The sequence below is a fragment of the Pomacea canaliculata genome, linkage group LG8, assembly GCF_003073045.1.
Source record: "Pomacea canaliculata isolate SZHN2017 linkage group LG8, ASM307304v1, whole genome shotgun sequence".
NCBI lineage: Eukaryota > Metazoa > Mollusca > Gastropoda > Architaenioglossa > Ampullariidae > Pomacea > Pomacea canaliculata.
The window spans coordinates 26808865-26836530 of record NC_037597.1 but is presented as its reverse complement, the minus strand read 5'-3'; the positions used below and the strand labels follow the sequence as shown (position 1 = coordinate 26836530).

Sequence of the window (27666 nt, the reverse complement as noted above, 5' to 3'; positions counted from 1 at the left end):
AGAGGTTCAGAAAGGTTTGCTTTGACTAATCCAATTCAGTTGGTAGACGAGCAGATTGATTGCAGACATAATTTGTAATTTCTAACATGACATGCCGTACTCTGAGAAACTGTTGTAGACAACGGCCAGATATACAAATCATTCTGAACAAATTCGAGTCTTTACACTGTCATCAAGCACGTGACAAAAATTTCATTTTGGAGGGTCAGCTTTTAAAACCCTCGAGACAGTTTATCGTCGGAGTAAACGTCAGGGCATGGTCACGTGCACCAAGCCGCGTGACAGAACATTTTCCAAATATTCCCTAAGACGATGGTGACATCATCCAGCACCTTGGAGTCCATTCGATTCCTTACTTATATCCTACCCGCGCTCAACCACTGCTTTTCTGTTTAATTGTGTCCTAAAAGCTTTCATTCTAGGCCCAACACACACACACACACATGCGCGCACACACGCACACGCACACACAAAAGACATCTTCAGGCCGCCGGATTTTGAGAGTTACTTCTTCAATCAACCCCCCTCTCTCCTCATCCGCCCGTCGTCCTGGCTGTCATCAAAGTGCTGGTGTTTTCATTTACAATATTTTGTTCCCTTCCCCTTCCCCTTTGGACGCACGCGCGTAGGCTCTGCTCTGCGACTGGTGCCGCCAGGATGGACGGTTTCAAAAATTGATTTCACATTCGGGGATATTTTTTTGGGGGGTGGCGGCAAACTTCTTATATACCAGCCAATTTCCTGCCCGGCTTGCCTTGGTCGCTTGCTTTCTTTTTTAAGGCCGAATCGCCCCCAAAGAAAACACAAGGCGGGCGAGCGGCCGTCTATTGTTTTTAGCTAGCAGCGACTGTCTGCCAGTTTATTTGAAGAATTCCAGCTGAATAGACCATGTTCTTGAAATTTTCCGTTGCCATGGTCACGCCTCCTTGACCCCTCCGAAGCTCTGGCAACTGGAAGGCCCGGCACAGGATGGCGAGGCCCTTGAGATCCGCCGCAGCGAGCATCTCGCCCAGCGATCGAAGCGTGATTTCCCGTGCAAAGGAAGCGAACGGCTGATAGAACCAGTGGGAGGGAGGAGGTAAGTGGGGGATGAGAGGGGAGGAAGCGAAGAGCAAGGAGTAGAAGAAGGGGAGAAAAAGAAAAAAAGTGTCCAGAGTTCTTTTTGGGAGTGATGCTGGCGTCAAAAATGTTGGAGTTCTCCTTCATCTTGAAGCAGATCAAACAGGGAGGAAAATGGAGGCCGTCGTGTGTGTGTGTGTGTGACAGTTCTTGTCCGCTTAAAGTTTTGTGCTCTGAAGGACAAGGACAAGGTTTCTTCACGCCCATTGCAGCTTTTCTCTCCTTCGCTCCACTCCCTCCCATCCATTCACGCACCTCCATCCACCTCATCTTATTCTAATAATCTACATTTGCCAGACTCTCTCCTCATCACTCTTCTTTCTTTCTTTCCCTATTCACCCCTCTACTCACTAATTTTGATGCCAGACCCACCTCTCCTCAAAGCTGTATGCATGCACTTGATAGTCCAATCAGCTCATGCACACTTAATAGAGTTTTACTACAATGATGTTTTAAACAAAATCTCAGTCAGCGTAAGTACTGAAATATTTTATTGGACGCTTCATTTTCTAAACCAAAACTAAACATTTTTTTGTAGATTATTCCATCCCTTAGTCTGTCCAAATCGGACTGGTCGTGGCTGACACTAGCCTTTTCCTGCCATGGCTGGTGGCCTGTCAGACACTGGCTCAAGAAACGTCTGTAAATTCGCGTTTAGTGCTAAATATTTTCGTGAAATATTAAAGCATAATCTTTATTATAGATGTTGTCTTTGAAATTCCTTTGTCGTCGATGCTTCCAAAGTAAATACAAAGAAGACGATGACTATTTTGCACCGCAACAAGTTACTTCTTTTATCCTCAAACTAAACAAAAGAAAAAAGTGGGGAAAGGGGAATGTCTTGCATGTAGCTAAGTAACTCTTTCTGCCTCGACAGAACAAGAAGCAGAATTAGAAATTCTCTCTGATGTGCTGACAGTACAAAGCTGACATGGACACAATTCGATGCAGAGCGAAAAAAAGTGTTTAAAACCTGTCCTTCTTCCCCCTTGTAGACAGCATGTGTTTAGTCCAGGATATTCCTCAAACATCTTTGTTGTCGACGTCGTCTTCTTCTGGTAAAGGTCAAGGCAAGTAACCTTATAAAACAAGGAAAATATATATATATATATATATTTAATTTACACGGTATTAGCCAATGATCTTTGTCCACCTATTCATTTCTGATTTTCGTTGATTATCCGAGGTCATCCAATGTCGTTGAACAACGAGCAATGTCAGCGAAAGAAATAAGAAATGATTTACTTACAACCTATAATTTGGAAACAACGGGAATTCTGATTTTGTGTGATCATTATAGTGAGAAAGATATTCGTGGAGCACTACTTTGTGGCCTCATTTTGATGTAACACTCCGCCAGCTTCTTTTTTCTCCCGACTCTGAAGTGTGTCAAGGGACGTAATTTTACTCCTAAGATACTAAGGGAAGTAACTTTAAAAAAAAATAGTCTGCGGTGTGCGTGCCTGCGGTGTCAATTTGTTTTGCACATCTACATCGGTGGGGAATATGGGTGGTGGGAATGCATGAGTAGCGATATTCAAGATTCTTTATTGTTGTTTCATCCTCTAAGCAGTATTGAGTTATTTTTTAAAAAATTATATAAAATATTTCCTCTGTGTTAACTCGCACAAGCAATAGATGCATGCAAATACAGAGGTAAACACACACACATATATCCCCAGCTGTAGACAGATGTTGACATTTATTGTTTAATAAACAGATGTTGATATTGAAACTGTAGGCAACAAGTGAGACGACAGTCGTGCTACACCCACGTCTTCACGTTTTTGGTTTTGTTTTGTTGTTGTTTTTTTGCTTGTTTGGTTTGTTGTTGTTGTTTGTTTGTTTTTGGGTTTTTTTAAGTTTGTTTGTTTGTTTTTGTTTTTAGGGTTTTTTGGAAGCGTTTGAATAAAAATGAAGACCGGTTGTTTAAAAACTATTGATGAGTACTATTACCCGTTTCGACAATTTACTATTTTCGGTGTTCGACACTCCGGGCTTTCATCGTTTTTTTTCCCGCCGAACGTCTTCTCCTACAACTGTTACAGACTCCTCATTAATTTCATTCATAATACTCAAACTCAACCATCGTAACAAACGACAAAAAGCAATTTTTTCGTTATTATCCGTAAAACAATAACTTTAATAGGAATTTATTTTAATGTTGATTATAATTTAATTATAAATTAATTTCATTGAATATTAATTATAAAAGTTTAAAATAAACTACAATTTAAGTAAATTTACGATTAATCGAATTAAGTTGATCTATGCGTTTAAGTGCATATTTGCATGCTCTTGTGCGCATGCGCGTACGAGTGATGGGAATAGGAATATGCTATTCATCTTTTCCCTAGTGACGACTAATTAAGTAATCCAACATGTAACTTTCAATCAATCGATTGATGGATCCATAAATCAAGCAATCAACTATGCAAGCGAACACGCAAACAAGCTGACAAGGGGCTTTATCGAAACAGTTTGTTCCCTCCCTGCAAAAGCAGTTAGCATTAGCACGCATTACTTGCCCCTTCTGTGTTTTTCTCCCTTTGCTGCAAATGATAACATGGGTCCATGCTACTGGCTGTCAACGAAAATCAAATTTCTCTGCAACGTCCTATTGACCCTCTCAAGTTTCTCATCGCTCCTCGTTCGCCAGAAACAGATTTGAAAATGAAACTTGTGAAACCCACTTTCGGAGGTAAATAGAAAAACTTGCAACAACCAGTCGATTGTTCTTGTGGGAGAAGGACCGAGGCTCTTGGCACTCAGCTCCTCGTCAAACACGTTTTCTGTTTGTCCTTTCGTATCAATTTTTTGATCCGCGTGAAATTACTGTTCTCAACAGGCCGACAATGGTCCTTGGATGAAATGTATCAACATCGTTAAGATTTGGGAAAGAGATTCTCCAAGCTTTTATTCTTTTGTCTCTCCTGCAGCGCTACATGTGGCTGAATGTGCAAAAGCTCAGTCTGGCCGCCTGGCGGTGCAGGGTTCGGTGCCAAATGATTGGAGGGCTTCGGTAAACAAGGAGACAACTTCATCTAGCCGCACCGTTGGGAGGTCGATACATTGGCAAAATGTAAAACCATTTGCAAGATTGGTGGGTGGTTTGAGAGTTTCAGGGTTTGAGGATTTAAAAAAAAAATTCAGAGAGCTAGAGAGAAATAAAGAGAACCCTAACCCTGAATATGTTGTTGGATACCAACTCACTGGTTGGTGTTGATTGAGCAATTATTTCAGTTTATATGGAGATTTTAAAAAATCCGAAATAAACGAAACCTGTTATTTTCTACTTAAAATTCAAGCCACATCATTTATTAGGTTATTTTAGTAATAAAAACATTTACAAACGATACATGGATAAATGTAAATTTAATTTTGAACAGACTTTGGAGTAACAAGCAAAGGTTGTTAAATATTCAAACAAATAATAAAAGTATGCTCAAAGTTGCCGACACTTTGTACTGACAATTTACACAACTAAAATTAAAATTCGACTTTCAAAGTCTTGTATCTCCCCCGACTGGCTTTGATATATTTTTCTTTAGTCTGTACCTTGTAACAAACTAATCCCAGTCATTAGAGAATCATTTACACTCAGTTTAGTCTCTGCGACTCTTTCAAATATTAACTTTTTGGAAGATCAATGTTAAACTTTAATCGTTTGTGTAGTCTGTACGGATCCAAAACTAAGACAAGGTGAAATATTTACATATTTCTTTCAAAGTAAATCGTTTGATTTAAATGCTAACTGGACGGTTGGGTGATGAGGGTGGTGGTGGGTTACAAGTAACAAAATAATGAGTACCAAGCGTTTATGTATTGTGTATAAGCTTATAATTAACTGTATTGTAATATTTATAAGAAGTCAAGAAACTACCTGCCAGTTGTAAATAATTGTTCCAAGCATTCTGTGGTGAGTGTTTTTACAGTAAGCGACTTCATTTGCCACAAATCACAAATCCCTGAATGTGTAGAATTTCCGCAAAAAAAAAAAAAATAAATAAATAAATAAAAATAATAATAGAAGTCAAAGAATGGCACAATCACAGTAATTCAATCACTGATGTTAAGACATCAGCCGCAAGTCATTAGCAAGTGGAGAATCACCACAAATTAAAAGTCGGAGACATATTTTAGAAAATCTGCAGAAATCTCAGATCATCCATCCACGATTAATACAATCATTTATTAAATACACAAAAAAGAGCTGTCAGACCTCTTAAGTTTGCGATCTGTGAACTCACTTCTTCTGCAAAAGAAAAAAAAAAGAAAGGAAAGAAAAAGGAAGAAAGAAGAAACGAAAGAAAAAAAAAACGAATGAACAAAAGAAAGAAAGTGGATGAATGAGTGTTTTGAGAGGATGATAAGATTTGGAAGGAAAGGCGCGCACACACGTGGAGTACTCGAATGAAACTAAACACTCGAGACTGTTAGCGGTGATTACGCGAACAATCTCAGCCTGTCAGCAGGGCCAAGAAAATGCGATTTCTGGAGACAAGGTTTCCGAGACAATCATAATTAGTCCCACACGAAAATGGGGAGGGCAAACGTACCTAACACACCCGGGCTCACGACAGCTGTCGCACCGCTGCAGCTGCTGCGCTGGTTGAGGCTGCTGCTGCTGCTGCTGTGATGCTGGGATGCTGGACACGACCGCCGCAGCCCAGGGTGTAGCCAATGCCTCGCGGCTTCTTGGTTTCTGCTCTCTATCCGCTGCAGGGCAGTGTGTGCGTCCCCTTCCACCCCACCCCTAATTATCGGTCCGCGGGGGCCCCCCAATCCACCTCGCGGACCCTTCTTCATCCGTCCTGTCCGCTCTCCAACCCATTGCCTCGTCCTCACGGACCTTCTCTTCATTCGTTCGCCGATTGAAGAGAAAATGCAAATATGCAGGGAGCTGCTGCGACGGGGGCGCGCTTCTATTGCTTGCTAATGCAATCGGCCGGCGCTGGGCAAACACGTCTTTGCAACTGGGTCATGACACGGGGCCGCGCCAACGAAATTACCGCCATATGCCCAGAATGGTAATCCAATGACGGCCACAGCCCCGGCCACCTCACACAGATTAACTCCCGCAAATACTTCAACTCTAGTTTGGCCAGGCACCGCTTTGTCCCTTCGTCACCCTCCCACCCCGTACCCAACACCTTCCCCTTGTCAGTCGAGTTTGTTCCCGAAGTCCACGGGAGGGGGAAGAGGCAGGAGGCGAGAGCGAGGAGGTTCGTTCTTTGACGCCAGAGTTCTTTCCCTCCCCACACATCCACCCTTTACCCATCCCCCTACACCCCTGATTGTCCAGCAGACGAACGGTCGTAGCGGTCGCGACATTCGACCTCGTTGTGAGATGAGAGAGAAATTGCTTGTCGCGGTGTCTGATGAGGTCCAGCAGAATCCTCTTGCGACCGTTCATCACATTGTGACCAGACATCTGTACCCTGCTGATGAACTGTCTTTTCAGTCGATCCCTGCCATCTACTATGCCCTCCCTCTAATGATTCGGGTAGCAACTAGCGACTAATTCCTCGCACAACAATCTTGTGAGTGGTCCGACGATTTAATGAGACTGCCTGTAGAACAGTTGTAAAATGCTTGAATTCATAGTTACTGGGGGAAAAGATCAAATTTCCGAATGAGTTATTCACATCCAAGTTTATGAAAGAAAAAAAAATATATAAAAAAATATAGAAAATCTTGGTGATTCATGCATTTTAAATGTTGTAACTATACCTTGTATTTCTGGGAGAAATTCTAAACACAAATTTGCGATTAGACAGCCGCGGCTTATTCCTGAACTTTACACTCTAAACTTTCACTTATTCAAAAAGAGAAAGAAAACAAAGAAGATTATACAAATAAAAATATGTAATAGTGAAGAGGTGACATCTAAATTTTTATGAAAGGCAAAGAACTATTTTGATCATACTCTATCTATACACACCAAGCAAATTAAGTAATATATCAGAGGTGCCACTAAATTTCGAAGCCATCGCAATCTCGCTAACATAGAAACACTCCTCTTTCCACATCATCGGAATTAAAAGTGGAATTTATCTTTCTTTTAAACAAATTGAATTTCAACAACAACAAAAAATATGCCGACATTAAGAACTTGATGCAGTCCTGGCTTTTAAGAGAAAGACAAGTGAAATAACAAGTTGGTTTTTAATAAAAGATGTTGCCCTTCTAAATATTTTCCTCTCAAATTTTCGGGTTGCTCAAGTTTAGGTTTACTAACAATCGTGTCTAAAGCACAATTTTCCAGGGAAGAGTATGTAGTTCTTTATTATCCTTCTTTTATTTTGCAAGTGCTTGAAATACGGTAGTGGGGAAAAGGGCGGATAGAGAGGAGGGTTTTGCATCCATTCTTTATTAACTGCACACATGAATAAAAAGTATTGTAATGTTCTGTAATGTAAAATAATCGTTAAAACATACCTGACCGCCAACACTGGACAAAAAAAAAAATTTACGGACTGACAAAACGCTTGAAAGAAACAAAGAATAAATGACAGACCGAATGACAATTTTTTTCGGTAGTTTTATCAAAGAGTTTGTAGATGTGTCAACAAAATCGTCACATGGCCGATATCAAAGGTCACGAAGCAGAAGTCATCGGGTACTTGGGTGGAACTAATGTAGACACATTTACTTTTAGTCAGTTCGTTTCAGATTGGTTGCAGCAAGTAGTTTCTGTTGATGAATAGCTATTGTTTTGTTGAATATCCATCTCGATAATTCGATGACTCCTCCCTTCACACCATTCTACACATCTGCATTTTGATGACAGTTCTGATGATGATAAACTGGCCAAGAGGCCAGGATGGGGATGTTCCTAGAGAATTCAGATGACAGTTTCTGTGGGTGACCTGCCTTGTCGGATAACCACAGACTTATGGCACCAACAGACGGCGGGGGAGCATAGAGGAGATGTGGGGAGGAATCAGAAATGAAGTCCAACTTTTCTTCTGCAGCTGACTTGGTCTGGCGGCTTACTGACACCAGCACACGAGTTGCTCGCAAGCCATTTGCAAGCCCCTGCTTTCTACTCACGAAAAGATGTACATTTAAACTCCGCCATCTTGTAGTGTTTCCTCCTCCCCCTCCCTGAACAGCTCCCTAACCCATCGGAAGTATCAGTAACAGATAAATACAAGCTTTCAAGCACACAATCTCTCTATTCCTTGGTGTACAGCTCACCGGAAGTTGCGTCAAAGGACATTATTTAGCCGCACCTCGAGGGATTCTTTCTCGTCCGTCTGTCGACCTCCGAGGCGAGGATGGGATTAGGGGAGCGGATTAGGGTAAGCGGCCTGTGTGTGACAGCCGGGGGAGGGAAGCTAAAGCTCGTCACACACACACAATGCCGTGTGGCGGAGACTAATGCTATTAACGGGATGCACGTGCGCCACCCATCGGACCTGACAGCCGCGCCTACCTGCCGGTGTCTTGCTGCAGCCAGAGTAATTCCTGCTGCCTGTCTCAAGTTGCCAGGCGTTATCTCGAAGGAAGAGAGAAAGAAAGAAAATCAAAAAAAAAAAAATCGGACGGAAATAAAGGTGATGGAAATAGAGGAACAGAGTAGATGCGGGGAAATGGAAAGAAAAGGGAAAAGAGAAGAATTGATAAAAATGCAGAGAAATTGAGACAGAAGAGTGGATACAAAATTAGGGGTTAAGATAGGAGGGATGAAAAATAAAGGGGGGAGGAAGGGGAGAGAGAAGAAAGTCAGGAGGGATCGCGACAGATGAGGGGGGAGAGAGGAAGAGGATGAAGCGACAGAAAGTCTGAGAAAGAGAAGAGGAGCAGAAAGGAAAAGCAGGATAAAATAAGTGCAGCAAGTATTTGCTTTACACACACAGCGAAAAAAGAAATGACACAGGAACAAACAACAAATTAGTTCGTCTACAAAACAATATTCAAGATAAACATTGTTGTACTTTCACCCTTTTCCTGCAACGTTTTGCAAATATTTTCATTCACAATAACATTAACAAGACACACACACACATGTATACCAAACATAAATCCATTGGGACCAATGAAACACACACACACAAATTATACTTATATAATTATTTACTTGGCTGTCAATAAAACTAGCAGGAATTGTCACAATATCAGCTTGCGTTGGTTTTTTTTCTATGCACTGTCAAAACTAAAGAATGAAGACAGCTTTGTTTGCTTCTTTGGTTTGTCTGCGACAACTGTCACAATGTTCAACTACTTGGTCAGCGTTTTGAATATCCTCCCCAGCACCCTTCTGGCTGCTGACAACATTCACTCCTTGGTTAGCATCTTCATTATCCTTGACACTTTACTAGGCTGTCAATAAAACTAGCAGGAATTGTCACAATATCAGTTTGCATTGTTTTCTTTTCTATGCACAGTCAAATCTAAAGAATGAAGACAGCTTTGCTTGCTTCTTTGGTTTGTCTGCGACAACTGCCACATCAACTAATTGGTCAGATATATCCTCCCCAGCATCCTCCTGGCTGTTGACAACATTATCCTTGACAGCATCTGCTTCTGGCCGTTGACAACCCTTTCTTGGTCAGGATTGTCATTCTGGCTGTTTGTTTTCTGCTTCTTGCTAGATTTTCTTTCGAGCACTGCTTCATCCAGTATTTTCCTTTTTTCTTTTGCTTTAGACGGCAGTTTCTGATCAGGTTCCAAGCCCATTTCATGGCAAAGTTTGTTCCTGGTTTCCTGGTTTGTGGCTTTTCTTTCTTCATTGTCAATCCAAGCATTCCTCATGTTCTCAACTAGCTGCTTGCTCACAGGTTCTTTGATGGGGTCTGCCTTAGCAAAGTACTCCACTGCTGTTTTCTTGGCTGTAGCCAGTCTTGACTTCACAGTCTGCATGGCCATGTATGTGTCAACATCCATGTTGGTCTTTTCCTTGGACAGGATCTTTCCCATCTCGCTGAAGGCTACTTCTTTTCTGCATACATCACAATATGCCTTGCCCACTGCTGCGAGTTTTTTAATGCAATGATCGTAGCACAAGATCATAATCTTGGTCTGTTTTCCTTTCTTCCCCTCCTTTTCCGACACGGTAACACTGTATTCTTTTTCAAGCCATTCCCAATTCCACGAATAACGGGAACCCTTATCGCTGAATAGCTCACCGCGCCGTACGATGTCAGATCTTGCCATCGTCGAACGTACCACAAGCTTTTTTCTTTGTACAGTGGAACCTCGGTTAGCGAACGCCTCGGATAGCGAATTTTTCGGTTAACGAACAAAAATTTCGCTAAAAATTTGTCTCGGATAGCGAACAAAATTTCGGATAACGAACAAAAATTTCGTTAAAAATTTGTCTCCGATAGCGAACAAAATTTCGGATAACGAACAGCCACGTGAACCACACATGACCGACCAGCATGTCATCATTCGCGCTCGAGACAGTTACGATCAGTCGTTCCTTACCTGTGCGCATCCTTCTTATTTAGTGATTGTTGTGCTTTATTTTAATAAGATAATCCTCAATCATGGCTCCAAAGAAGATTAAGAGCAATTATTAGTAGTGAGGTAATGACAAGGACGCGGCCAACAAATGAATTGAAAAAGGAAATGATTTCAAAGTATGAAGGTGGCATGCGTCTGTCGGAAATGTGATGTCGTATTACCGAAGAGTTTTACAAAAAAAGGCAGAAGAAGCAGACACTGGACAAGTTTTTTTCTTCAACCTCAAAGCTACAGAAAAGGGAAGTCTCCCCCGATTTTATAATGTCACGTGTGCTCATGGAGAGGGGATTCAAAGCAGTAATTCCACTCCTTCCTCCCCACACCTGTTTCCAACCACGCCGTCAAAACGGCAAGTTTTCTGTTTAAATGCTTTCGTTAATGTTTTTATGTTTATTTAACTCCGTTTATATTGCATTATAACTGTTCTCATTAAAACAAATACCTATATATATATAGCCTGTAACTTTCAAATAGCGAGTCAACAGGGGCTGGGAACCAATTAAATCTATTTCCTTTATTTCTTATGGAAAAAATTGTTTCGGATAACGAACATTTCGGTTAACGAACAGCTTTCCAGAACGGATTAAGTTCGTTAACCGAGGTTCCACTGTACTCGCAAATGCCGAGCAGCGTAAGAACTGACTAAAGCCAACACGTGTGGCGCGCAAAGGAAGTAACACAAAATGCAAGAATCGGAGACCGTTTGGGAACCGGAGACCGTTTGAGTACAAAATGTGCTACTGACGAGGCGAGCGCGATCGGCGTACGCTACTTCGAAATCGGCGTAAGTCAGAAGTCAAGTCGGCGTAAATGCGCCGAACGGCGTACAATGCTATGCCCTGTGTACTGCATTCCTGTCTTCACATTCTCTGTTACACAAACGCTCGCACGCGCATACTTACAGCCACGCAAGCGCTCGCGTTCAAATACACACAAAACTCTTTCTGCAGCTTATTTAGTTTTAATTCCTGCTTGTCATACCTTTACATGGTAAAAATTAGTTCATTTCATGTCAAAATATTAGTGGCAGTACATCATTTTATTGAACAACGATCATGAAACAGATTCGACGAAAGGAAGAATAAATCAAGAGACATCGGTCATACAATTCACGCGCACGCACACATATACATAAATGTGAACGTAGCATCAACATTATTTTTCATAAATTTTATACGAAGATATTAAAATAAAAGACTTTTCACTCACTCTTCCCCCAAACCTTCAGCTGCACGACGACAATATTCTTCCATGACAGTTTACAAAGTTTGCTCCTTGCTTCAACTTCATAACAAGACTTAGTATTAATAACTTCATTTTTATGACAAGAGTCCGGGTGCACACTGGACGACAGGCAGGGTTTAGCTACCAGAGAACAGGTGATTACTACACAGATGAACACATGTGTGAACAACGGCGGACAGAAGTAACCAATCGTACAGGAGGGGGAGGATGATGTGGTGAACGGGAAGAACTGAGGAGAAAATAAAACTGAGGACAGAGTCCCTTCACATGTGTCATAATTACATAATTAAGGAGGGCACCTAGGACACATGCCACTCAACAGAACCAAGCAACTCTGGTCCAAGCGGCGTCTGGTCCACTGCTAGTCCCCACAAACAAAACAAAGAGAAACAAACAAAACAAAAGAGACTAAATTTACTACAAGACATGGTACAATTCCCAAGACATGGAGGTCGCAGCGCTCGACTGCCGCTCGTCTCACAAGTTTACGGGTGGACCTACTGTCTGCTGTCGCCATTCACAGCTGATACCCTTTACTTATGAAGAAAATAAAATCTTTTATGAGTTTTCATGAGCCCTTGGTCAACATAGCTACAGTTTTAACAGGCACGCTTTCGTTTGAGACAAAACACACACCCAGCAACAGCAGCCGTGGAGCAAGCTCGAGAGAAAAAAAGATCGTAAACCTTGAGTTTACAAGGCGGGTACGTCGTACCCCGTCAAGGACATGAAAATAAAATGTTTAATGGCGGGCCCGCGTTGTCATGTAACGCACGGCCATAAAACTACTTGCACTGTGTAATGGCATGCGTACCTTGATGTACAAAGGTATGAACAGAGCGTTCAAGTTTATACAGACATGTCTTTCATACAGTCCACCACAAGGCCAACAGGTAGCTAGGGAGGATGGCTGGCTGGTTGTTGTTGTTGTTTACGCAGTGCCAGCAACAAAGGGTATAACATGTGAGAGATTCACATTAAAAAAAAAAATACTACAAAAATCAAGGTACACACTTGTTGGCTATGAACAATTTCCGAGTGTACTTGTATGTGAACAGAAAATATGCATTTCAAGCACGAGATTATAAAGACATACCAATGTTTATACAAAGAATAGGCTAACCTCTTCTACAAACAGTCCTGGATTTTCGTAAAAGTTTCACAGAGAAGGATTTGATACCTTAAAAATCCATGTTGACAATATCTGACAATAAACAATTAATCGTAAAAGGTGATTAAAAGGATGGACTGCATGGAGAAGAAAGGCATAGACATGGGTCTAGTAGCCACAAATGATAATGTGCATAAAAATAAGCATGGACATGGCAGGCGAATCAACAAGGAGATTGACAAATGAATAAACAACAAGTCGAATAATATACATACTAAGACCAGTGAGCAAAACTGGTGGAGCAGCATGCATACTAAAGCAAGCAATGATACAGTAGATAATTGGCGACAACCTTCCTAACTCAGTTTCTAAGTAAATAGATGGTATTGAGGAAAAAGGTAGGTGGTTAGGTAGATAGAATTGTGGTAAGAATAAGCCCCTCCATATACCTCCAACCCGGTACTCCACTACAGCCAAATGTAGCAAGTGAAGGGTAGTTGGCTCATTTGCGAGCGAGGAACCGATGAAAAAAATTAAGGTATATTCGCACCTTATAAATATGCACCACTTTGTGCTCTTTCCTTATAATAAGTTCCTATAACAGATATTCGAGTCAAGCAGTAAGAAACTTCTGACAATTTGCAAACTCACGCGCACGTGCTTAAAAAAAAAGAAAAGAAAAGATGGATGCTTGCGAAATGAAAATTTATGTCATACCTGCTTCCCTCCTACAAAACTACTTTGTGACTTTATCCCGCACATCACTTATTCCCAGTCCTCAGACCAAGGGAGTGAAAGAAGACCAGAGTTTTCATGAATGATATGGAGTCGACACAAATACCAGTCACGTTGCATCCGGCGAAAAACGGGTGGATATCCTGGCAGGTGCGCGGCGAGTGCAGGTTAGTAGGGTCGGTACCTGTCATGGTACTGGTTGGCGGGTGGCCTAGGGTTTGACGACCTCTGGTCGCTATACTGCAACAGCAAAGACACACAAGGTCACAAGGTTTGCGTTTAGAATTTGGCAGATTTTAAATAAATTAAAACTATTTACTAAGGACCGTAAAGGTAACACTTTAAATATATTTTCTGTTCGAGCTTTTGTGAGAAAAATGTTTTTTTTCCTCGCTAGTAGGGCGTCCGGGTACCGTGTTGCACGCTCTCGGACATGCATACACAATATACCCAAAATATTTTTACTTTAACTTTTTCTTACCCTCTGATATTCATCCTGCCTATCTGATGGTCTGCCCTGGTAGCCCCCTCTTTCAGGTCCGGGTGCTCCGGTTCTGTAGCTGTCGTAGCCGCCTGGCGGCCGTGCAGGGCCCCCTGTTCTGTAGGTGTCATAGCCTCTGTCGGGTGGAGGTCGGTACCCGCTACCCCGACTGTTGTAGTCTCGGCCTCCGCTGGTGGACCGCCCCTGACCTGCGTAGTGATCGTAGTCGCGCTCCTGACGTCCGGCGTTGGACTGGTGGGCCCGCTGCTGACCCGCCATGTTGCGATTCCACCCGAGGTTGCCCGCCGAGGAACTGCAAGACACAAACCGTTTGTGACGTCACATGAGACAACTGTGCTCGCGGACTCCTGATCGTGCAAGTCACCAATCGAATAACAAGTCATTCAATGAAGAGACGATGAATAAAGATCGGTATTTGAGAGAAGAAAATGTGTGTTGGAGGAAAGGCGAGTCGGTGGGTGGGAGAGAGAGAAAGAATCTAATATTTCAACCTTTGAATTCATGTTAAACCTGTTCCTTTCTTTTAAAAAAAAAATACTGCCGTGAAAGAGGAATAGTCTCTTTTCCCACAAACAGAAACACGCAAGAGATAGGAATATTTAAAGAAGACAAGTAGTTAATTAAAACTCCAGGCATTCCAAGCATAGCCATTTTCTGTCGGCAACCATTATTTCTTGGGGTGAGCAAGTCAGGTAGAGGCGCTTACAAAAGCTCAAACTGAGTAACAAAATGAATGCTACATAATCATGCTGATAATCTGAATGTGTCAAGGACAATTTCTAAATATACACCTGTATACATTGCTACAAAGGAAAACATCACAGGACACTTCCTGTTGTTTCAAAGAAGAATTGAGGAAAAAATAATATTCAGTTGTTCATGATAACTTGAGAGTTAAAATTCATGATTGACTATAGCAAATATGTCTGCTTGTGGATCGGTCTGCGACAACCCAATGGGACAGAAGTCTGCAACCATGGATTATACACGTGTACATAATAAATTCTAGTCCTTTTTTACACCTCCTCCCTTTTGCGCTTACTGCTCGTCTTCCTTTTAGTTTTTGTTTTTTTTTTTTATTCATCATCGGTACTGTTTTGTTATTCTTCCGTAATTCATATGTTGTTTGTTCTTCTGTCCCTGAATGTGGCTCGTCTCTTCTTTGTCCTTAAGCGCTAAGAGCATGCTCCTTATGAGTGTGAGTACATTTATTATTGTTGTTGTTATTGCTATATTATTATTATTTTAAAAACTCAGAAGTCTGCAATCAAAGTCCACCGACAGGCTGATCGGTCGGCGCAATGATATCACAACTTATTTCCCAGACAGAGAAAAAAAGAAAGGAAGGAAGAAGGGAGGGGACTGTGGGAATTGATCACATGGTCAGCTTCACCAACACGAACGCGTGCACGGCGATGGCCACCGAAGCCAGCAGTCTCGTGGCGAAAGGTTGGCGGGGTGGGGCGAGGAGGGAGGTTAGCGGAAGGTGGAGGGGCAGTCCAGGTAGCGCAGAGCGAGACAAGAGATGGATTTGCTACCCGTCTCTTCAGGCCAGCTGGAGTGGCACTCGCACGCTGGCGATACCTGCTGTCACCCGCTCTCTCCCGGGCCCATTCCGGGTATCGGTGCTCGCCATCCAGGAGCGCGCCCACCCTGAATAAACGCCTGGCTGGACGTGGCGGAGGATGAACAAATACAGGCAACAGGCTCGCCTTCCTCTCCCCGCCTCTCTCCAGGGCCTCTCAAGCCTCTGAGTCGCCCGCTGGCCTGCGCCTCGCCTAGGAAACGGTCAGCCACATCCATGGGCTCCAAAACAAAGGCCTCGAGCTCTCAGCCAGACTACTGCCTCGCCAACAAAGCCTCCGACTCCAGGGTCCTTTGGATTTTTCTCTTTTTTGTGACTTTTTTCTTTCTTGTCGACATTCTTTCATCGGTCATGATATTCTTTCTCCAATTTCTGTTCCATACCTGGTCCTAGGGCTATATGTATACAGAGAGAGAGAGAAAGAGAAAAAAAAATCCAACATACATAGTCCCACAGCCTTTACCCACTTTTTCTGACATGCTGCTGTCTCCACCTTCTGCGTAGAAACCCCCACGAAGCCTCTCTCTGGAGACAACGGTTGTCTACACAGCTGTTGTCTCAGAGATTCGAGTGCCAGTTGCAGACGACAGATTATTTTAGACCGTTGCACTCAAGCTATCCCGATACCCCAGTGTTTTGCTTTGTTTTGTCATTTCTTCCATCAGAAATCAACGGACGCCACCGACTTGCACATTGGTAATCAATCTGCAGAATAAATGAAATGAAAATCCCAGAGTTCTTGCCTCCTGACGCCACAAGTGTCCCAGGGGTCGCTAGTGACTCACGAAACTTACAGGCTGGACTGTGGCGCCCTCACACCATGGCACTGCCCCACTCTTTACCTACGGCGACTGTTCAGTCGTATGTACAAAATGTAACCCGGAACAAAGAATAAATCTGTCAACTACCCCATGACACACAAAATTTATTAAACTGACGAGTCTCGGGTGGCTCTGAATCTGTGCAAAGCCTCAAGCCGATTGGGTGGCTGCCAGCGCAGACCGTTGGTACTCCTCATCACGTACCCACTTAAACTTTCGCGCGGACAAAATCGCCAAGTTCCCTGGCTAAATTTGAATTTCTACAGTGGTTCTTTCACGACAGACGAAATTTGGTCGTGAGGTCGTCCGGCCAAACCTGGCAGCCAGGGTGCCGTGAGAGGAGACGAAACCAGGTGCTCCACCCTTTACTCCCCCCTCCACCAGCCACCCGTCTTCTCACAGCAGCCACCTCAGCCTCCCACACGACACGGCCAGCAACACCTGGAAAAAGGACTGAGGAGATGGTGATGGTGAGAGGGGGAGTGAGGTGACCCCCGCTGACCCCGAGTGGCTCAGCAGGACGACTTGCCGCTCGTTATCGCACTCCGCCTTCCCATTCTCATCCTCTCATTATGGTCCCACACCTGGGCCATCGACGGACGCGTGTTGGTCGGCGCAGCTCAAAGAGATGGGTTAAGCGGAGGTGAACCAACTATCGACGCAAGGGTAAGTAAAGAACAAGCAGACTTTGAGAGACTGACTTCATTCAATGTAGGCGGCCCACGACTGAAGAAGCAGGGGAGAGAAACACTGGTAGGACAAGAGAGTGGTTTCCCCAACCATCACCTCCCACCTTGTAGGTGTTGTGTGTGATATCTTTGACGTTAGCTAACTCACAGGCCCAAAGAGAAAAAAAGAAGACAAGTGCAGGAACTCAGTAGCATGATATCTTGACAATCTCACATTATCTCCCTGTTCTAGTGTAAGTGTGTGTGTGTGTGCACGCGCACCTTCTTGGTCGCACACTCACGTCTCCCCTTCACTTCATGGCACATCACCAATAATTCTGTTCTCCGATGCGCCAAGTCGTTGTCCGCCACTCTGCAGACTCCCAGAGCGAAAGAATGACCTCCCCGCAAGTGCTGCAGCTCGATGAATTCTCCCCAAGCTCCCCGCCTCTCCACTGGGGTCGGGATGGGAGGGGCGACTGTACCACAAGGCACCACGAGTCCCCCCATCACAGGTCTGCGGACGCCGTCAGCCGGAGCTCAACTGACCAACCAAGTCACGTGCTTGGACGACGACGCAGACGAGTCCGTCCATGATGGACGATTGTTAGAGAATTATGCCTGCATGTGACCTTCATCCCAAGCCGGTAGAACACTTCCGGTTTGATGTCGGCTGTTGATACGTGTAGTGTTATTGGACCATATCGCCTCTTACAATAATATACATACATATATATAAAATGGCATTGCTGTGTACCCCAGTGCACAGTCCAGACATACAGATTTCCAGCATTATACTATCAGGGATTTCCAAAGAATAAGCAAATAAACAAGTTTAGATGGTAAAATTAATTTAGTTTCATTGGTTTCTTTGTGCATGTGCATGGATGCCTGTGTGTGTATGTGTGTACTAAACAGTTACGATGACATCATGATGATGATTAACGTAATTTCATACTGTCTCTTCTAGGAACTTTCGAATTATAAACATATATTTTACACTTGTTTTGCTATGCTTTTCATAGGAGCAGAGCCTATTTTTCATGCACTTCAATAGGGAAAGGAGGATTACTGTTATTCAGACGACATTAACGCCAGGCATGCTGTGATTGTACATACTGCAAAAGTGTTAACACACTGCGGCTAAACTACAGTTTAATTAAATGTAGCAGGCTGATTTTTAAGAAGCTAATTTTATATGTCCTAAGAATGTTGTTTTTTATGTTTGCTGATATTTTATCAAAACAGCCCTTGGAGGAGTAAGTTCCCCACCCCTGCTCTAAACTCTACCGCCTTGAGGAAGTCCTTTGAGGTAAGCTGACCCTTGACCCTGGAATGGAGGATGGGTGATGACGAAGGGGAGCACGAGGCGGGGTGTGAGAGGGCGGACCTCACCTCGTGCGGCGATGGGCAGACAACAACAAAAGAGAATGATTGGCGCTAATAGTTACCTTCCTTGGTCCCGCGCCCCGCCGCTCGGTCTGTGGTCTCGGCCGCCATATTGCTGCGGTCCTCCGCCTGCAACACAGAAGAAACAGGTGTGAATCGCCTTTGTCTGGGCTGGTCCCCTTGCGGTGACTTGCTCACTCACCCCGCCCCTAGTTGGGTATTATCACACCCTGGGAAACCCTCCTCCAGTCACACCGCGTGGCTGTTGGAACAAGCATTCATACACACCTGCAAATATTTTGAACTTATCACCCACTCCCTCCAAATTTTTTTTTAAAAGGTCACGTCTGGGGTGGGCTGCATACTGTATCTCTTGCCACACATAAAAGTGTCCATAATTTTTTTAAGTCGGTCCCGTGAGACTCTACCTCTGTGTGTGTGTTGGAGGGGTGGGATGTAAAGCAGACTTCTCATTTCCGACTACCCATCCCTCTCTCTCTAAATTAGCCACAAAACCGGGAAAGCTCGCAGGCTGCATCACTGTCAGCGCTTGGCACTTCTTTAATCTTTAGAAATTTCCTGGCATTGGCGTGCCGTAAACCGCAATACACCTGTGTCCGCGGCCTGAACAAGCGGCAACAAAGCGGCAACAAAGCGGCGCTCCCAAGAGTAAATAAGCCGGTGCGATGCGGTTCGCGACAACTCCTGAAAGATCGTCCCGGGAGGAGAGGGGGGTGGTGAAAAGCGAGGGCAAACAAAGACAAAATTAGTCCGCACTTTATCACACATTTCTCTTTGATTGTCTACATTGCTGCTTCTGAAAACATCCATATTTTCTCCATTTCTGCCTCCGAGCGTCGCGCGGCTGAAAGCCAGCACCCTGTTTTTTTCCCACCATCGAGGGACCCCGCAACCCACAATTAAAGAAAGCAGAATCTTCGCGGAAGCTCTTCAGGCCAACAATAGAGCAATCCAACAATGAGCATCGAAACTGTTCTTTTTAAAAAGAAAATAGAAAAAAAAATCATTTCTGTTTCGAAAACAAAACATAAAAAGACTGCTACCGCAGAGATGAGCATGCAGACAATGGATGGCAAGTATTGTTTGATGAGGCAGGATAGAACAAAAAGTGTGACAAGCTGTAATCTGGCGACTCCCACCGTCACATCCTTCACGCCATCAATACACCTCCATCTACCACGTGATGCCTGCCTGCTTCTCAGTTTTGTTTTCCACCCACTGACCCCCTACCCTGGATAGAGCTGCCTTCGACCTGAACGATCTGTATAAACAAATACAATAATAGAGGCTACAGCGAATGGACAGCAAAGGCACGCCACCTAGCGAGAGAGATGGGGCCGGGGAGAGGTGGACACAGCGGTTACAATGTTGACATCTATGATGTGAACAACCGAAAAGCATATGGAAAGGCGGAGAATTCGAAAACTCACCCCCAGAATTTTAAAGATAGAATTACACAAGTGATTAAAAAGTGAACAAAAATTATAACTAGTTAAACAAAATTATAGTACAAAAAGGAAGAATGATTAAAATAAAATGAACGAACGATAGATTAACAGACTACTCCCGTAAAAAAAAAAAAAAAAAAAAAGGGAAAAAAATAAACGGGAAAGGTGAACCTCAAAGGGCCCGAGAGTGGAGGCTGGAGATGAGAAAAGAGTGGTTGCAGCAAATGCTCGAGAACATTCAGCTCGTCTCCAGTGCGCAACAACTGTTTACCCGTGATATCCACAAGACAAAGGCACACTGGAGGTACTTTAATTTGACGTCCAATGGAAAGCTGCTCTTATCTCTTCTTAAACTGTCCGGTGAAAGCCCCCGAGGAGGCTGTTAGCTAGCCCCGAGTGATGCTACACGCGGCTCGATAAACACGGCCGGCCGTGCAGCCAGACCTGCTGGAGAAAGGAGGAGCGGAGGCTGAACAAGACTCACGAGAGCTGATTAAACAGTAAATAAATCTGTCCAAACTTGGGCTTCTCAATACCAACCACAAAAAAGGCAAAGGACAGACCGGAACACGATTGACCGGGCCACCATCGATCAGGTTTACAGTACGCGGGGTCGTACGGAAGTAGCAACGGTTAAAAGCAAGTGCGACGGCGCGCGCGCACGTTTGTGTGCGTCAGTGGCAGTGAATGCGCGGTAACCGCGTGTTTGCACCCGCGTGCATATGGGTGGGTGGGTAGAGAACGACCTCCGCTCAGCACACAGCCTTATATCTCGTGAAACAAAGAAAAATGAAACAGGCAGCTCCCCACCCCATCCCACGGGGGTGGAACAGCTAATCGCCGAGCAGCCGTCAATGCCATCAGGAAACAAAAACGTGGGGCAGGTAGAGAGAATTGTGAAGTTACCTCAACGAAGAACATTAACAAAACAAGTGTTCCGTGAAAAGAAACATAGCGGCCACGTTCCGCCCCGCGCTGCGTGCGCAGAAGACTCGAGCCAAACCGGAAACGCCGCGAACAGCAACAGAAGAAAAATTAGAAAAAAAATGTGTGGTTGGGTTGTGATGGGAGTGAGGATGGGAGTGAGGGTGGTAGTGGGGAGGGGCTGGTTCCTCCGGCTCCGCCGTGTGTGGAACAATGGACACCGGTTATGACGTCTACAAGCGTCACGAAGGTCATCGCATGAATGCCTTCATGGATGGGCTTTCAAAGGCCTCCTCCATGCTTCTCACTGAACTAAGCCTCGTCAGTCACTCCGCCGCCGGCTCGTTTGAATGCATACATGCGCGATGGTTTGTGTGTGTGTGTTTCCGTTCGTCAACTGTGTTCTGTATCCGCCTTGGTTTCTAAACAGCGGCTGCTATTCAAAAAAAAAAACAAAAAAACAAAAAACAACCTCGGCAGCATCCAAAAGATCAGTCGTCGGCTGCTTTAAGACGGTTGCCGCAACTTCGGACTCTTAGTCTGCACATGCTGCCATTAACGGTTGTCTGTCACACGCGCGGAACCTTGGTCACAGCACTGGACTGCACAGAATGGAACAATCAACTTCCCGGCAATGCAGTTTCAGTCCAGCTCATTCACGCCGCGATAAGGCTTTACATCATCGATAAAACAATCGTTATTGGCTTTTGTTCCTAAAAAGGAATAAATTTGAACACAACAATTAACACAAAGAGCACAAAACTACAACTACACCATTAAGATTGGAGCAAGGGGGAGATAACTCGCGCTTGATGTCAACCATGCAACTAAAGCTACATCATGGCAAAGGAGCCGGTCCTGCAAAACAGGTGCCACGCGCAGAAAAAACGACTAAACTGAGATCAGATTTGAACCTAAAATATAAAAAAAGGAAGAAGGGTGCGTGAGGGGAGTTAAGGAAGGAGGGGAGGAGATGGGGAGTGGGGAGCAGAAAACCTATCAAGACGTGCAACAGAAAACGGCGAGGCTTTTGAAGATGCTTCCTCCTCCAACACCTCAAAAGTCTGTAACACCTCTCGACGGGCTGTCAGGCCGCACTTAGAGGCACCTGATCTGGCGTCCGGAGAGGGAGCTGAGCACTGTTCTTGCTCCAGTGAGGGCGCTTGGGCCGCTTGAGACGCGTGCAGCCTGGGCGCCGAGGAGTAGCCGGCCAGAGGGCGCTACAAGCCCACTCCACAGCTTGTCCTCCACAAGGAAAAGGGCTTCCCCAACCTCGTGTGCAAAAGCATCAGCAAACACCCCATGCCACCTCCTTCTTCTCCCCCACCTCGAACTGCGGGCGCGGCCTATCCTTCCAAGGCAAGAACGTCCTGCAGAATTTTTCTTTCTTTTTTTTTTTCTTTGCGGGCCAACGACGCTATAATTTATTTTTCCCCTTTCTTTTCGCCTGGGTTCTGCCAGTGCAAACAGATCGATCAGCACAACCGATCTTCAGCCCCTCTTTCCCACACGCATCCCGGTCGCGGTAGCTCCTTTAATTTGAGCGAGGCTGGGGCAGAGGTGGGGGTCGCGGAGTCGGCGTGGCCGTACGTGCAAGAACCATGGAGATGATGCTAAGAACCTTGGAGATGATGCTAAGAACCTTGCCAAGAGGGCGCCAAGCACCCCTGCACTTGCTGCACACTTTCAAGTGCTGAGACCCGGCACGGGGAGGCTCTATAAAGGCTCCGCCAGGCCGCTTGCCGGAGCAGCCCGCAGAAGACGACGGGGTCCGAGAAGCTGGCCCGCCACGCCAAGCCGATCAGCGAGCAAAGTGGGCAGAAATGATTGCATTAGCCTGACGGCTATAAGGCTAAAGGGGTCTGACGTCAACGTGTTCCTCCATTGTGCGGCGCTGCCCTGACCTGTGCCCCGAGTGTCGGATGTGATTACGGGGCGCCCTGCCCCACATCGCCACCCCCCACAGTCGGGGGCGAACTGTCACAGCGGGCGGCGGCTCCCTTCTGCCAGCAGAGAATCTCTCGGTACGACATCACCGACACTGTCTGACGGCCCTCAGTACGACATCACCGACACTACCTGACGGCCGTCAGTGCGACATCACCGACACTATCTGAGGGGCGTCAGTACATCACCGACGGCCGTGAGTAACAATGCAGGATGGCGATGTGAATGCTGACATACCTGGATAACATACTTCTGACTGAAGGCCATCTTCACAAACAACGAGTGGCTGATGTTGCAGGAGTGCACCAGCTGCACTACGTACTACGTCAGTGTCTAGCTCGGCTACTAACGGCCACTGTCTCTCTCGTGAGCTATCAACTGTTGCTTAGTTACCAGCCGTATCGCCAGCACACTGTTGGATGGTCTACTGGAGGGACGTCTTCAGCAACAAGCGGAGTGGATTTTAACCGTCAGTAGATTAGTTGGGCGCCATTGTAATGATTACAGGGTTCCCAGGGATCAGGGATGGTGCCAAAAAAGGACCTTAAAAGGACCTTAAAAGGACCTTTCATGCATTCGAAAGGACCTAAGTGACAGTCATCAATGCTTAAGTTTTTCTCTTGTGTGGTCGGAAAGATGTATTATTTATGAATCTGTGGTCTTCTCTATGTTCTCAAATACATGTATTTCTAGTAATAAATAATCAAAGAGTTAATTTTGATGCCTGTCTGCCATATTTAGATTAGATAACTTAAAAAGTGTCCTTAGCGCGCTGATAACATACACCGTTAATGTTCCAAGTTTTCTAGAAATCTAAGTAATAATAATTGCAAAACCTGAAAGCCATTCTTTGGTGTAATACAAAAGTCAGTTCACGTGTCTCTCTCTCGCACACACACTCTAATGGGAAGAGAGAGATAGAAATAGAGCTATGCACAGTAGTACTAGAAGATCAAAGTTCAAGAAAGAGTAAGTTTCTAAAGAACTTTTGAAAAAAAGAGCGTTTTTTGCGAATACGGAAGGGCAACTAGTGTTGTACAGATGTGTAGACCAAACATTTTCTTGTGACTACAAGGAATGCCAAGGATTGGAGGATCAGATGAGGAATGAAAAGAGTGTGATCCTAATGCTAAACAAAGATGGAATGAGTCGAAACTGTCAAGCATTACAGCCCATTTATTTTAACCTTGAGATATTATTTAAGCATTCTTATTACACATACATGTAACACATGCAAACATATACAAAAACAGCATGATATACTAATACACATAAGATTAAGATTACAAAATGACAAAGCAATCCATCTACTATAAGCAAAAGTTTCATTGATGAAATTCAATTCTTTGTCACCCCTACAGCTTTACCAATACTAAACAATACAATTTCTTTACACAACCTAATTTCCTCTAAATAGTTCTGGTTTTTTAACATGTTCCATAGCATACATGTACAGAATTGTGCAGGCTTATTTAAACTGAAATAAACATTAATTCTGAATGTCACAATTCAACACTTTTAATTTCTTCCTGTAATCTATCAATGTCTGACTGAATCTTTGTTATCTCCTTCTTCTTGTCTTTGGCTAACAAACGCATGTTGTTAGATCTTTCAATAAGTGAAAAACTTTTTTGCTCTTCAGCCTGGAAACTATGTCTGTCAGCCAGTTCCAGCAGGTGTCGTTCTTCGGCACTGGTGGTCTTTAGCCTTTTTGTGAGTATTACCAGCTCATCTCCTAATCTCTTTCTGTGGACCTGCTTTTCTTCTGTTTCCTTCTGCTGCTTCTGCTCAGAGAGGTAACGTTCATACCTGCCATAGGCACTAGAAGCGGATATCATCAGTGGTTTGGAGATCTCAACATTTTCCACCCCTCCCACACTGTGAATATGATCAAGAATTACTCTGCGTGCTTTTAGTGCAGTCTGACTAAGATTGTCAGCTACTGTTTCTTTGTTGAATGAAAATCCTCTTTCCACTGTAGCTTGACCATGAGAGAGTAGGAGTAACTGTCTGACAACAGACCACAACACCTGAAACTCTGCTTTTCCAGCAAGGGCATCATAAAACCAACTATCCAGTCTTTGTGTCATAGGGTCAAAAGCCTTACTACCACACTCACCTGCAGAACTGTCAAGAAAATTACGGAACTCTGACAATACCTTGTCACAAGTCACATCATCAAACCTTTTCACACCTTGGCAATACAACAAAACCTTTTTCATTTTTTGTATTGATTTGTCTTTTTCCCCCATGGTCTTTGGGTTTAAGAAAGTTATGTTTCTCACTAGGGTGTACTTCAGTGGAGATTTATCCTGCAATTTTAGAACAACTGCTTTCAAAAAATCTCTGCATTCAGCTCTGAAGGCCATGAGAGTTCCATCGTTTACTGATGACTGTTTCTTAGCTACAGCCAGTAGTCTATCAACCCTGAAGCCAAGTTCGATCATGCTCAGATTGACATGGTTAGAACTGTTGCATATATCAACCTGCACAAGTTGGAGGGCAGTTTCACATTTATTAAGTACATTTGACTTGATAAATTTGTGCATCAGATTTTTCATAATGTCATGTAAGTCTAAACAAAGGAAAGGAAGAAGAGGCTGATCAGCTTGGTATTTTCTCAAAAAAGGTTCAAGTATACTGGCAATTAAACTAAAGAAAGCCAGACGACATGAAAGCAAAGGGTAGATAAGACTCCAGCTTTTACAATATCAAAAGATTTGTTCTTTGGCAATGTTATTTTTTCTCCATTGCAGCTTTGACAAATTTTTCCAAGTATGGAAGCATAACAATTGCTTTTTCAGCAACAGAATTGTTTTCAAGCCATCGGTGAGCACAGAACTTGGCTGGAAAAGATGTGGAACCAGTTACTTTTATATAATCTTCTCTTCTGGCTGGGCTGTCTCTGAACAAGATATAAGCAGATGTAAGAAATGACTCAAGCTCCCATTGAGAAGCCTCGCACCCACGCCTAAATGCATTGTGCATAACATGGAGTCCACAGCTGCCCACATTTAACAAACCAACATTGTGATTGGTAATCATGTCGTTATTAATTTTCTCAAGAAGGTTTAGGTTTACAGAAGGTCCATCCATAGAAATTTGAAGTAAATTAGCTTGCTTGAAGTTTGATTCGCTAATTACCTTACTGAACTTTTGTTGAAGGTCTATGGCCGCGGAATGACCCAAAAATTCCGAGGTCAGGTAATGAGTCCTTACAGCATTGTCACTCCAGTAACGAACATGGAAATCCAGCTTTTTAGTTTGAGTCTTATGGTTAGAAGATTCATCAAACAAAAGAACATACTCAGGCGACGAATTTACACAGTCCAGAAGCAATTTCGAAAAGTGAGGAGCAAGCCCAAATGAAGTTAGATAACTGGCTTTTGTTTGACCGCACTTAAATTCTGCAGCTACTTGGCTGTCTGGGAACATAAGTCGAAACAGTTCAGCAGACTTTTCAGCAGATCTGAAACTGTAGTGTGATTCCACAATCTTGAGAGTCCACAGGATCTCTGCCTTCAATCGTTCATTGCTCATCACGAAACCTATTCAAAGAAAACATTTAAGTTACCATTATGTCTGTAAACATTATGTTCTGTCTGAATAAAAGACAGGTTCAAAAAGCAATAATTAATGACATGATAATATAAATAATACTAAACTAAGTTAAAGTATAAAGATGGCAGCATAGTTGAAAATGAAAGTTATTTTCAGCTAACTGATTTAGCTTTAATGTTAAATTGTTTGATTTTAAAAATCCAAAAAATAATGTATTTGCTGGTAAAATAGGATAATAAGCATACATTATTAATTATACTTTCTTTTTAATCTTTCCTGATCAGATGCCAAAAATTCAGATCAATTTTCTGCAGCAAAGCTGTAGTAAGATTCGTGATTGTATAAAACTCTATTTGTAGTTCGAATCATGAGAAAATGAAAAATCTCAACTTTTTAATTTAAATAATTCTTTGCTATTTACTGATCTTTAAGCTATTGGCTTCACCGTAAATTAGACGATAGGCTTAATAAAGAGTGGAAAAAAACCGCAAAATGTTATGCACGCTTTAATTTAATGTGTTTTTTCTAAGTACCCACATCGTTAACTAAATGAATCGCTAAAGATAAATAATTGTCAACTTACTGGACACACTTGCAGAGCTGGTCGGTGCCGTCTGATTTTGAGCGGGCTGTGGATGTTCTCGATGACGAAAGTAATCAGTTACACAAAAGCGCGCATCTTTCAGAAATACTTTTATTTGCCTTTGGTGTCTTTTGGTAACCATGTGCTGTTTCAGAACACTTTCGCCATTGATGAAAGATTCAGAGATATTTTGCAGGCAGCACATCGTGCCAAATGTTTATTGCTCGAGTCTTTTATTAACCAATCTTTATACTTGTCTTCTTTAGCCACTTCTCCTGAAAAGAGCACTTCCCCGGCATCTTTCAAATTGTTAAGCAGACAAAGAAATGTGGTCGACACGACAAGAGTGAACTCGCGAAAGGCCGAAACGGACGTTCCCGCCGCGAGCGAGACTGGGTAGTCATGTGATTAAAATAGCAATGCAGCGAAAAATCGTCGGTATTTTGCGCCAAAGTCTACTCCGGAAATAAATTTGTTGTAATATTTTATCGATAAAAGGACTTAAAAGGGTCACAGAGAAAATGTAAGGACCT

General features: G+C 43.6%; 1 protein-coding gene across 1 annotated transcript in view; it reads right to left on the bottom strand.

Moving 5' to 3' along the window:
* Positions 1-11534: 11534 nt before the first annotated feature.
* Positions 11535-27666, bottom strand: part of LOC112569973 (5'-3' exoribonuclease 2-like) — a 40000-nt gene continuing 23868 nt past the window's right edge. Inside the window, exons 30-32 of the mRNA XM_025248102.1 lie at positions 18712-18778; positions 14166-14478; positions 11535-13924 (exon numbers count right to left, since the gene is read on the bottom strand). Of these exons, the coding sequence (XP_025103887.1) occupies positions 13853-13924; positions 14166-14478; positions 18712-18778 (452 nt within the window). The 3' untranslated portion in view covers positions 11535-13852. The remainder of the gene's footprint in view (positions 13925-14165; positions 14479-18711; positions 18779-27666) is intronic.